This window comes from Rhinolophus sinicus, linkage group LG03 (genome assembly GCF_036562045.2).
Source record: "Rhinolophus sinicus isolate RSC01 linkage group LG03, ASM3656204v1, whole genome shotgun sequence".
In the NCBI taxonomy this organism is placed as follows: Eukaryota; Metazoa; Chordata; class Mammalia; order Chiroptera; family Rhinolophidae; genus Rhinolophus; species Rhinolophus sinicus.
The window spans coordinates 194751552-194765251 of NC_133753.1; the positions used below are offsets into that span (position 1 = coordinate 194751552).

At 45.0% G+C, this 13700-nt stretch overlaps 1 protein-coding gene across 1 annotated transcript in view; it reads right to left on the bottom strand.

Annotated features, from left to right (window-relative positions):
* ADCY2 (adenylate cyclase 2) overlaps positions 1–13700 on the bottom strand; it is a 348589-nt gene that overhangs the window by 22546 nt on the left and 312343 nt on the right. Inside the window, exons 19-20 of the mRNA XM_074329098.1 lie at positions 6595–6679; positions 1725–1883 (exon numbers count right to left, since the gene is read on the bottom strand). Coding sequence (XP_074185199.1) covers positions 1725–1883; positions 6595–6679 — 244 coding nt within the window. The remainder of the gene's footprint in view (positions 1–1724; positions 1884–6594; positions 6680–13700) is intronic.

A 13700-nucleotide genomic window follows, 5' to 3' on the forward strand; every position in this document is an offset into this window, starting at 1 on the left:
CCTGCTTTCCCGTGATTTCTTGAGGGGCGATAGAGTTCAGAGGCTGGCTTAGAATAAGTCAGGCAAACAGGAAAGAAGAGAGAGAATCCACGGATTCCCCAAGTCTGGCCCAGGGAGACCTCAGGAGGGCGCAGGGGATCTGTAAGGCCTACACGGCTGCTCCCTGGGGCCTTTTCACATCTCGAACTAGGCACTGTCCTGGTGTCAGGCTGGAAGTTGCCCTGAGGACCTGGAAAATTCTCTTCTTCTCCCTCCTCATCCTCTATCTCCCACTAGTTTCTAGCATTTTCTTTTCAGGTTCAGAAGTCACTGCCTCACAGAGGTGGCCTTTCTGGACTCCCACATTTATGCTGCCAGTGCCCTGGTAGACAAGAGGATCCTGTCCCCTCCTGAGGACAAGGCCACCTCTGCCCTTCTCATCCATGTATCCAGGCCCAGCCCAGCCTGAGGGCAGGGGCAACATTACGTACATGATGAATTTACAGACTGAATTGATACCTAGATATATAGACATAAGGAAACTCTTATGAGGCTAATGAAAACAGATGGTCCCTTTCATTCATGTAGTGATTTCATTATCTGTGACCAAAAGGTAAATCGGTTGCTGAATACCCTACTGAACATGGAGAACCCACGAGAAGGAATCGAAGAGTGAATGACCTGTGGTCAGTCACACCTACTGGGGGACCCTGACTGGCTCACCACGCCCAGAACGCCCCAGAAAGATGACAGTGACAGTGTCCAGCATCTCACCCCCCACCTGGCACTTCTCCTTAGTATAAACTTGACACATGCTTCAGAAAAGTACTGTTCCCAGCCTTCTCCCTCGAGGTTGCTAGAGCATCATCATGGTTGAGCTTATCTGTTCACGAGTTCATCCATCTGTAGGTTAGTCCATCCCTCACCTACCGTTCATCCTCACTAAAAATGTCCTAAGAACAGGACTGCACCTCAGACCTCTCTGGAATGCCACTGAACTCAGCTCTGCACACAGTGGGTGCTCAAATACGTGTTTCACAAACTAAGAGAGTTCCACTGCAGGTGCATCAGCTGACTCTTGTAATTCAGGAATATGAAAAAAAGTCATGAAATTTCATTTCATAAGCTACGGCATTGCTGAAATGACACCCCAGCCTTTTCAGTGCTAAATATCCATTCCTTTAGACATTCCATGACATTCCCATTTCTCCATTCAAATGGATGGGCTCAGGACTTTGATCTATTCTTGTGTTGATGACTCCCATATTTTACCTCATATCTTTGAAATTCTGAGACCTTTAAAAGGCTCTCAGGGAAGCCATGAGCACTGAGTAGAAGTGTAGGATGCAGGATTTAATTTTGCTTCTGGACTTGGGCCTCTATCTCATGCTGGCAAGGAAGGCGTCCTCCCACTCCAGGGAGAAGGTGGTGGCCACTTTGTGACCTATTTGGAACTCTGTGCCTTGTATTGAACCTTCAGAACTTTATGTGATTGGGGGAGAAAAATGAGAAATAATGAATGAACTCCACGCTAAGACATTCATTATTCTCGACTGATGTTTATACAACCAATCAGTGTCCTCCTGAAAATGGACAAATTCAGGCCAATATTGGACCTGAACACTGAGGTGTTTGGAGGACCACAGGCATTTAGGTCACTGCCTGGAGTTCCCAACGCTTAGTCAGCCCACAGCACTTAGTCAGCCCACTGCCCCATCCAGGCCACCAGCTCCACGTCGTCTCACCTCATTCTTTAGGTTCCTGGCCAGGAAATGCTCAGCCACGTGGGCGGGAAGCACATTCTCCAGCAGCACGCGGTTCAGGTTCTCCATAGTTTCTATCTCCTCCCGCTCTTTTTTGAACTTGTTCTTCCATAAGAAGTCTAACCTACAGTAATATTCATTCTGTTACAAGAGGACACAGAGGTAAAGAAACAATAGGCATCTCGTCCTGCCAGAGAGCGGAGGTTTTAAAGAGAAAATTAAAAGACTGAAACAAAACCGAAAAAAGAACCCCCAAACAGAACTGTCACCTTCCCTACAAAGCCCTCTGTTCCCCCCAAATGGCTCTCATAAAACCTCCGACATGGATGTGCAAACAACTAGTTCAGGAAAGAACCAGCCTCAGGAATAGAGAAAGTACTTATATCGGAGGCTTGCAAGAAAAGAAGACATGGAAGCGTCTCGCACAGTTGTTCATAGAAGATGGCTTGAATTAGTTTTTGAAAAGAGGGATGACAGAATATAAATAATGAATATGTGAAAAGCACATTAACAGAGAGAGTGCCTTGTTGAATGATTTGCATTTTAAAAAATAATAGTGCTCATTTATGGCAGTTTGCTTTTAATATTTAAAAATCAGTTTTCCCCTAGCACAAATTATATAATTAAGTATTCATTGAAAAATATGCATTTTTTTTCATTTGGTAATTCACTGTACTGAGAGAATTACATTATATTTAGGCAAAAGTTCATTTTGATGTAATTTAATTAAGATGGTGCCTGGTAATAAAAACATATGTGTTCATGCTTTATAAGGCATTAAAATGTAATGTTTTTAAAAACCAGTTAACAATGTGGAAATAGAGAGGCTGTGTACTGTCAAAGGCTCTCTTTGGCTTTAGCGCCACTTTGTGCTGTGATGTAAATAATTTAATACAAGGAAATAGACTTGAGCGACTCCTCCTATAACAGAAGGGCCTACGAGAGAGAGCGTCTCAGCACAGATAGAAATTTATTGACAAATAAGTGCAAAGGGGAACTAAATGCAGGGGGTTTGTTTCTTTTATGGTTTGGTTAATTATACCAGTGACAGTATAAAACCACAAACACACACACACACACACACACACACACACACACACACACACACACACACATGAATGGCTGCTCATGAACAAATGGAGAGTTAAAAAAAAAAGTCTACATTCTGAAACCTGAAGAACACTGGGCATTCATCAATTAGGTTTCCTCAAACTATATATGACACACTCAGAAATTGTTCTTCCTTCTCTGGGGTGGCATTTATTTTTATGTCCGATAGCCAGACCTTTTTAAGAAAGACTGCAAAAGATAATTTTAAGTGTGTTCATATTAAAATTTTACATTAATGCCCCATTCTCCACATTCTGCATTTATGGCAATCATGCTAGGCACTTATGAAAAAAGGCCCTTGCTTGGAGAATAGATGATTTATTTGGGTCTTTTGGGGGATCAACCTGTGGCGTGGCTGGTTTTAAACTAAAATGACAGAACAATCCATGATGGTGGCACTGAGAAGACACAGGTATGTGCTCCAGATTCGACAGCAATGAAACGTGAGAAGAAACCCAGGAGCCAGTGGGCAGGCAGCAAGCCCAGTTCATGCAGGTTAGAAAGGTTTCTGTAAACCACACGAAGAGGTCGCTCAGGTTCTCCGAGCAACGGCTCGTGTGTTGCAGGCAAGCGTTTTGCAAGTCTCCTACCACAAGGAACCAGAGCAGCCTGGGACCAGCCACACTGGACGGAAAGTGGCATTTTGCCAAATCTTCATGTCTGTCCTCCCACAGCAACACTCTGCTATACAGTCTTCTCCTTGATGTACAGGTTCATTAGAAACTCTCGTGGCAACACCCAAAGGAGGACAAATGTTTCTATCCCACACCGGTTCTCATGGATTTAACGGTGTCCCCCAAAGACCATTCTAAGTCCTATTCTCCAGTGTCTGTGACCGTGACCTTCACTGAGAAGAGGGTCTCTGCAGATGTAATGACCTTCAGGATCTCAGCAGAGATCAGCCCGGATTTAGGGTGGGCGGGGACTCCAATGGCTGCTGTCCTTATACGAGGAAGAAAGGGCGATTTGGCAGAATCACAGGGGGAGCCAATGGGGAGAGATCCAGCAGAGGAGTTGGGAGCCCCTGTCTCCGTGACTCTGCCTGTCACTTCCAATAACACAGCAGCCCTGCCTCGTGACCCTCCATTCCTCACATTGCCACCCATCTCTCAGGCTCTACCTGGGGCTATTCCCATGTTCTCAGGGGCCCAGGGCCCACTCAGAAACCTGACATCTGCTCCTCATTCACTGCAAGGGCAGGAGAGGGCAGGAAGCCTGGAAGTGACATCGGGGCCAGATGGGGACCCAGCGGCCCTCATTGCTGTTTGACATCCCAGCACAGCCGCCAGGTCACTTCTGTGCTTTGTCTAGTTCTGAAAACACACTGAGGAATGAGAGGGATTTATGTCTATCTACACAGACAGAAGAAACAGTCCCTGGCCGGGGAGCAGGAAGCATGTGATCACATTTGCTTGGATTCTGAACTGTTACACACAGTGATCTCAGCCTCACTCGTGGGCCACGAGGCTGCCAACTGCCTGCTTCCACATCTTGAGTGAGCCCACCTAGAAGGCAGACCCTTGATGGCAGTGTGCTGCTTCAACCCGGGAGAAATACAGGAAAGGCCCTTGAGTCGGCCAGTATTTCCATCACAAACTCGATTTCAGTACAGAGAACAGGACTGTAGCTCTTATCCAGGGCATGTATTATGTTTTCATTAAGATTTCTTAGAAACCGACAGCAATATTAGTATACTAACTTGCTCAGAAAGCAAACACATCACCATCAATTCAGAAAAGATGGTCATGGGGCTGGAGAGCCATTAGGACAAATGATGACAAAAATAAGTTGCAAAATGTCTGTATGATGGTCTACAAAACCATTCAGGAAATAAACAACTCTGAGGATATGAACACATATGAAACCTAAAAACCTGATTTCAAATATCGAATGTCAGTTAATAACATATTTGTTTTTCCAGAAGGGTGTACAGAAACGCTACATGTCAGACTTTGCAGTTCTTCTTAGCCCGGAAGTCTTGGGACCTTAGCAAGTCACTCTCTTAATGATTCAGACCGCAGGTCAGCCTCCTGGCTCCCGCTGGAATAACCTTGGTGCTACTTGTTAAAGGACGACTATGCATATGAGTACTCCCGGGGGAAGTGATGACTTTGAGTCCTCAAATGTACATATTACTTATTGTCACATTAGGGACAAAAAGGAATGGCTCCTGTAAGACCAGCATTAACGATTTTGACTATTTATCTTAAATCCATTAGAAAGCGACCGATGGGCAGCGGAGGATTCAATAACATTTATGTAGTGGGATGGAGTGTTTATCATCTCAAGGATCAATACATATGTGGGAGAGTTCAATTCTATTCTAGGTTCTTAAAGGTATTGCTATGAAGCCATCTGAGTGGTCAGTCTAATGGGAGGAAGTGCAGGACAAAACATCCCAGGTAGGAAACGGAGAAGCAGGTGACCCCGCAGAGGGATGGCCATGTTGTTTCTTGAGGGATGATGTCTAGGTGATACTCTGCAAGGAACTCTGGTTCTTTTACCTCAACACTACAGCGTTTCCTGGGGGAGGACATGCCTTTTCTCTATGAGTGAGAACAGACAGCTGGTCACTATAGAGAAAACCAGGTAGTAGGAGAAACGAACGCAACCGGGGCAAAAACAAAACAAAACAAAAACCAGGACAGGGTATTTTATAATAGGTTAATTGAAATGTACAGGTTGTCAATAACGCAAGCCAAAGGCAGCAGAACCAAGGAGGTGCCAGGGACAGAGGCAGGGGAGGGCAGTGGCGAGACAGGGATCTCCCAAGCTCCAGGAACAGGGGTGAGGGCTGTCCCCTGACCTCTGGGGAAGGCTGCCACTTGCACTGCTCTGGCCGATAGAAGACTACAGTGTCCCCAGGCTACTGGGCTGTCACTCACAGATCTGGATTCTGCCCTGACGATCGACAGCTTCCTACTTAACAGTTTAGTGATGTGTATGTAATTTAATTGGCTTTGTATCTTAGCTGGTTATTTCCAAGTGAATCACTTCTTCGACTCACGCTCTCCATTGAATCACTCAAAGCAAATTTGGACTGAGGAAGGCAGAGTTGCCTGGCATGAGATCAGTCTGTTCTTTGGACGATTGTCTTTATGGGCAGGCAGAGGAAGAATATTGCCTGTAAAAACCCCTGCACTCACAGCCTCTACTGGGAGACCAACAGGGGGTGGGGGGCCCAAGGAGGAACAGGTTCATTCACATCACAAAATAAAATGTTTGAACAGAGGACTGTATTTTGAACAGAGGGCTGTATTTCTAGAAATGATTGCAAGCAACAGAAAAAAAAAAAAAAAGAAAAAAAAAAGAAATAAAAAAGAGGCATGCTCTACACTCTGCAAAGCAAATGAAACCCCAGTCAAGATGTTTTTTTCCAAAGCAAATGAAACCCCAGTCAAGATGCTTTTTCCAAAGCAAATGAAACTCTAGTCAAGGGATGTCAGCTATGAGGGAACACTTTTTTTAGCCTTACGAGACATCCAAAATGTATTTTGAGCTTTAACAAGAAAACTGACTTGGATCACTAATATTCACAAAGTTTGCCACTTGTGGAAAAAATGAAAGCGCTTTTTCCTTTTGTCTCTATCTAAGCCCACACCCCCGAGCTCCCTGCTTTCCCCTACATGAGATGATTCTGCTGCTTGAACATTTGTTTGCATGAAAGTAACTACAATGCACGTCAGCCAAGTATTATGAACACAGCACGGTACAGAAGTTAGGCAAAAAACAGACTTCTTACCTGTCTGCCCAGGACAAGCAGTGTGATGAAGAATATAAACAGAGATACTGAGCCCATGGTCTTTAGGTCTTTCCAGATGCCTGGTCTATTAAAAAACAAACAAACAATAAAACAGACAAAAACAATGCAAAATGACAGACACACAGGACTTAAAAGTTGTGGCAGCAACTTCAGAATCTCTAGTGCCTGTCTACATTCTGCTCCCACCAAACACACGCGTGTTTTCAAATATATCTCCAAACCCAGATTACATCAAAACAACAAAACAATCCCATTTTGAGAGCACAATAAAAAAAAGTCTCTCCAAATTAATATAGATTTCTTACTTTATACCAAACTCTAACAAATATAAGAGGAAGGAATAGCAGAGTCTTAGTAATATTTTTACACTATCAATATGGATAACGTGATATATGAAGGGTGCACAATTAAGTTCGCAAACTTTCCACCATGTGCTTACACAGCGGAAAGTTCACAAACTTCATTGTCCCATCTTCCGTATGATACCTTCCGTTTTTTTAAGTCATTATTCTCAGAAAGACATAGCTTGCTAGAATTTAATAATCATGTAAGGTGTAAAAATGAAGAAGGAAACAATTTCTGCAAGCTACTGTAACCTATGAATAAGATACTTGCATACGACTTTCTCGCAGGCACCCATTCTTACTCCCGCTTTCATAGAAATGCTTTTGTGTCAGAAGGGCAAGAAAAGGATGGGAACCCTAGATCCACTGGCCCACTTCCCCTCAGTTCCAGGCAGACATCAGTCACGTATCCCTGCCCAAGTTCTCCCATGCTGGCCGGGGCCCTCCATCCTCACCTCAATATTCTAGGCAATGACCACCCACACATCTGAGTTTGCTTGTGGGGTGGTCAATTTTATGAGTCAACTTGAGTGGGCCACAAGGTGCTATTAGGTCAAACATTAATTACTCTGGGTGTTTCTGTGAGGATGGTTTGGATGAGATTAACATTTGGATAGGCAGATGGAGTAAACGAGATTGCCCACCATAATGTGGGCGGGCCTCATCCATCAGTTGAAGGCTTGAACAGAAGCAAAGGTTGACCCAACATTGAGCCAGAGAGAATTGTCTCCCACCTGTGAACTGTGACATTGGTTCTTCCTGGTCCTATAGCAGCTTCTGTCCTTCAGACTCAAACTGGGATATCAGCTCTGCATATTTTGGACTTGCCAACCTCCATTATCATGTGAGCCAATTCTTTGTGATAAATCATACCCGTCTGTCTAATCTATATGTCTACATCTCTATCATCTATAGCATGTCTCTGTCTATATCTATATCATCTACCTATATCTCTATCCATATCTATCTATATCTATATCTGTATCTATATCTGTATGATGTCTCTGTCTATATATCATCTATCTCTATATCTATCCATCTCTATCCGTCTGTCTCTATCCATCTATATCTATATCTATATTTATATCTATATCTATATATATATGTCTATATCTATATCATCTCTCTATATCCATCTCTCTCTCCATATTTATATCTATCTCTATATCTATATCTATATCATATCCATATCTATATCTCCCATTGGTTCTAACTCTGTGGAGAAGCCTGAAAACACAGCACGCAAGGAGAAATCTACTGCCGTCCCCCATGGTAGTCCTACATAAGCTGACAAATGATAGTTTCCCACATGTAACTATAAGACAGACTTCAAATAAATGTTGATAATGTAGAGATATCATGTCACACAAGCATCATACATCACATTAAATCATTTATAAATATCACTTTCTGCTTGTGAATTGAAGTTGCTTTGAGATTTTTCTGCTTCTCCAAGGAGGGTTGAAGTGCTGATGCGATAATAAGAGGAATTGAAAACAATACTAAAGAGAAGAGCTCAGGTGGGCTTTGAAGTAAGATAGCCCAGGTTGGAGTCTTGGCTCCACCCTCTGCACTGAGCTGTGGGACCTAGGATAAACTCCTCCAAATCCCATGTTCCTCATCAGCCCAAGGGGGTGCCAATACCTACCTTATGGGATGTGTTGGTGACTGTACACCTGGTACAGAGCCTGCCACACAGGAAGCAGTTCCTAATGGCACTCATGATTTTCAGTATTAACCAGAGTGACAAGAGAGGGGATGGAACTAGGCAGTTACAGATAAGGAATGAGTGGTGAATGTCATTAACAAAACGCAAGTTCCAAGTTCAAAAGGGAAGTGGATTCCTGCAGAAATGAGGACACAATTGCCCGATCTCAGTGGTTCAAGAGCTTAGGACCTCAGAGAACTCTCCAGAAAGGTTGTGTGCATTTAGGGTGCTTTCCTCCTGACCAAACCTGCTGTGGCTAGAAGAATCCGAGCTCATCAGGCATAACGAGGTCACCAGCTTCTCTCTGAGAATGAAATAAGCTGAAAAGTGCCATTTTCCTGTCTTGCTAATGTTGGTTTTAAGAAACAAGGTTCCTTTGGAGCCCTGTCAGCTGTGTCAAACAGCACAGTTGAAGGGACTCAGGGGAGCAGATGTTTATAAACTTGCTGACTTCAATGAATGCTAAACTCATTTTTTTTCCCTGTACTGATTGTATCCACACAATCTTGACCAGTTAGTAAAAGTGGTACAATGCAGCCAACAGCCCAAGAAGATGGTGCAGGCTGGGTTTTTAATTTTCATATTGCTTCACGAACATCTTACCACTTCACAATTCCAGGGTTTGAGAAAGCAGCTGGGCCACCTCCCTCTCCCGCCCACCATCCCTGTAAGCCCCAGGCTAAGAGTGAATTGCTAACTCCCAGGCAAGGACCTTGCAGTAGCTTCATTGGTGCAACCAATCAGACCTCATGTCCCCTCTGCATTCCCAGGTAAGGGGCCAGATGCCCCAAACATACAAAGCCAGCTCAGGTCCCTCTCACTGATGGAGAGTGGGAGGGAGGATCCCTTTATGCAATTCATGGCCTGCTGACCTCCATAGGCTGATGAGCAGATTCTTCTAGTCACAGCTAGCTTGATAGGGAGAAAAGAGTCCTCAAAGCAAGCACAGCCTTTCTGGAGCGTTCTCTGAGGTCCCAACTGGGTTTGCAATTAATTACACAGAAAATACATGTAACCAACCTCCTGGGAAAAATCCTTTTTTGGCACTCCTCCTATTAATTGGTTTAGGGGTGGAAGTGTCCTGCTCTATTCATCTCCCAGACCTTGAGTCTTCGTGGTGGCTGCAGGTGGGGACTAGGGATAAGCAAGACATGGAGGGCTCTCACTGCGGGGTGGGGTAGTGGACTTGAAAGTACAGACCTAAGTGGACCTCAGTCATCAGGAGCAACAACACCGCCTGTAGAACAGACTTGTGTACCAACACATGGGTACCGTTTCCACTCCTGAGAGTCTCTGTACTAGGAAGGACTGCATCTTGTTTTCTTGGGTTTCACTCAGATGTCTTTAAACCTTCTTTTATTCAACTAGCCCTCAAGCACTGTCAATGCCCCCCAGACCCTGTCTCCCCTGTGGGCCTCTCACGGATGGCTGCTGTCAGGGTCCCTATAGCTTGAAGGACGAATTTCTCCGTCCATAGATTCACTCCTGGGTTACCTTGTTGTTTGTATGATTGTGGGAGAGGTGAGAGGAAAAGGAATTTGGTGTGTGGAGGAAGCATCTGGAATAGAATAAAATTTCAGGAGGTCTTCTTGGCAGAGTCTAGTCAATTGAGTTGATCATTTTATTAGTTTCCCAAGATTGCCAAAACAACAAACCACATACTCTGTGGCTTAAAACAACAGAAATGTATTATTTCATAGTCCTGGAGGCCAGAGTCTGAAATCGAGGTGTCAGCAGGGCAGGGCGATGCTCCTTCTGAAACTTGCATGGAAATCCTTGCTGGCCCCGTCCTAGCTTCTGGTGGTTGGCCACTAGCTTTGGCGCTCCTTGGCTCATTCCTGCATCACTCCAATGCCTGCCTTCATCATCACATGACACTCTCCCTGTGTATCTCTGTCTGGCTTTGGTTATCTTCTTATACGAACACCAGCCATGTTGGATTAGGGCCCACCTTACTCCAGTATGACTTCATCTAAACTCAATACATCTGCAATGACCTGGTTTCAAATAAAGTCGAATTCTGAGGTACAGGGCTTTAGATCTTCAACATGTCTTCTTTTGGGGACACAGTTCAACTATAACACTTAGGTTGGCCATTTATATAAAAACGATAGCTAATTGGGTGTCAGGTCTCTCTCTCTCTCTCTCTCTCTCTCTCTCTCTCTCTCTCTCTCTCTCTCTCTCTCTCCTTTAAGTTTTAAGGATGAAATCCACTCCAGACTTTCACATACGAGGGTTGTTCCATCAGTGAGTTATACAGTGGGCAAGACAGAGCTAACATAACTGAAGAAGTTTCTAACTCTAAGACTCAGAACTCAGCCAAAGTGCATTGAGGGCTTAACCAAAATGTGACCAAATATGCTTTCTTTGATACCTAAAATTGGAGTCTGGAGACTTAGATACCCAACATGCCTGTAGCCACACACTAATTTATAGTTGGCCTTTACCCGAGGCTGTTAACAGGGCATTCGCTTTGGCTCTCAAGTTTGAGAGTCCAAAGGAACAAAGAAACCTGACAAACTGAGTGACGGGTATGTCACCAGGGATCACCCGGTGAACCAGCATCTAACCTAAAGGCAAACAGTTCTGCTGAGGGAGAAAACAACGTTTGCATTCCTCTCAGGAGAGAAAGCGGTCCAGGCAGGTAGATGCAAACATTTAAATTGACAAATTTTGTGTTCTTTTGGTGAAGTAAGCCTCTATTTTTTATGAAGAAAAGTACCCCAAGAAACTTAGTTTCTGTTGTGTTGGTAATAGTAGATAAACTGAGGTAAAAGCATGCTATATCTATATTTATATATAGATCACCTCTTCTTTATCCATTCATCCATTGACAGACACTTAGGTTGCTTCCATGTCTTGGCTATTGTAAATAATGCTGCAATGAACATGGGGGCCCAGATATCTCTCCGAGGTCCTGATTTCATTTCCTTTGGATAGAGACCCAGAAGTGGGGTTGCTGGATCACATGGCAGTTCTGTCTTTAATTTTGTGAGGAAGCTCCACACTGCTTTCCACAGTGGCTGCTCCCCATTTTACATTCCCACCAACAGTGCACTAGGTCCCTGTTCTCCACGTCCTTGCCAGCACTTGTTATCTCTGGTCTTTTTGGTGACAGCCATTCTGACAGGTGAGGCCATATCTCATGTGGTTTTGATCTGCATTTCCCTGATTAGTGATGTTGAGCATCTTTTCATGTACATGTCCACCATTTGTGTGTCCTTGGAAACTGCAAAGCGCGTCTTGCTCCTTCGTGTGGCAGAATTTTTAAGACTGTTTTCCTCCTGCCCATCCTGCAATGCCCCAGGTCCACTGCTGACAGCTTCTGTTTTGTTTTCCCAAACAAAACTTGCTGATGTTGAAATTGCATGTTTGGGCCAGCTTTCTGTGTGTGCTCACTAGCCCTCAGCCAACGCTCGCTCTCTCCACTGCCAGTGGGGTGCACACAGGGAGCTGGCCACACACAGAGCAGGGGTGCCGGGTGAGGTACATGGAGCACAGGGTGCCTGTGGCCAGTTGGGGTGAGGGGGAACCATGGGTGAGGTGCTCCCTGCGGCTCATGGGCAGAATGCATGATGGAGGCTACAATGCAGTTAGCAGAGTCCCTTTAATGCCCTTTGAGAGTCCTCTCTGCCATTTGTGCAGCTCTTCGTGACCCCCAGTCATGACGCTTCCGATTTAGTACTCTGGATGGGTCAAGAAAGACACGGGCCTCCTGTAGCGTCCTGCACAGCTGGGAAGCCAGTGCTCATCACACGTGTGTGTTTTTCCTCCGCAGGAGAAACCATGGGTGAGAAGGTCTCTTGGCCCTAAGCTGTGCTGCCTTGGGGGAGGGGGGAGGTGGGTGGACTCAAACTGTTCCTACCTCAATGCATTCAAGCTTGCAGTTTTCTTCCAGTGGTGCGCTGGAACCTCTCCTCTGGGAATATGGACTTCCACAAAGGCTGTCTGGTCCACGGGTGACTGGCTAGGAGTATCTTTCAGGGGCTCCCAGACCACAGCTGAGAGGGGCTGGGATAGGTCCATGGGCCACCAGGGTCCATGCCCGGGACCAAGGTCTGTATGACTATTACCTGATACATGGGTAGGTAAGACTCCTCCTGGACCCCTTGGCTTATGGTACTGGACTGCACTGCTCCCACAGATGCTAATTATTAGTCTATGGGAGGTGTCAATTATTATTGTTGTGGTTGGGGGTGGCGTGGGAAATGAGAGACATCTTATTTCGTCCTGACGCTGATGTCATTTTTCTGTGACTCTGACCATGCACAGCTCCTCACATCTGTGCTCCTTAAGCTAGTTCCCTCCTTAAAGGGGATGCCTGGCTTGGGACTTAGGGACAGTCACTCTCAAGGCACCAGCCCAGATCAGTTTTATTTGTTTACTTTTTAAAGGATCCTCGTTCAATTTTCCTTTCTGAAAGAGCTGTGTCAGCATCAGTAAGCCAGACAAAGGATGAAGAAATCTGGTTCAGTCGTTTGATGGGGAATCTCTTAAATCTCAGAAGAGAAACCAAACATTGACATTGATGGGTTTGGGCTCTGGCGTGAGGTACCGGGTTGCATCAAACACACAAGAAGGCTGAGAAATCAGGAGGGAATTCTAAACTTCCACTTTTCAGAGTCTCTCACTTGGGTTTATTTTTAAACTGATATTAGAGAAAATTGGTATTATGTTATAATTCATGTAATATCCATCTTTTGGTGGACGAATGCTTTGGGAGTATTGTGGCATCTCGTGAAGGAATGAGGTCTGGAAGTGCCAGAACTTTAAGGTCAAGATTAGCAATGGGGAGACAGGTGCACCCCACCTAGAGAGGATACTGGCTTCCTGCTGGAAGTGAAGGCCAGGCCCTGAGGCTGCTCACGTCAGCCCCCCCTGGCTTTAGGGCCATCATAACGACAAAACCAAGAGAACAAACACAAAAGGTCTGGAAGGAAATGAAGCGGCTCTGACAGGAGAAACTCCTTTATTGCAAGCAAAGTACTGCTGTCTTGCTGCTGAGGTCCTAACCACCGGCAGTGCTTCTCACG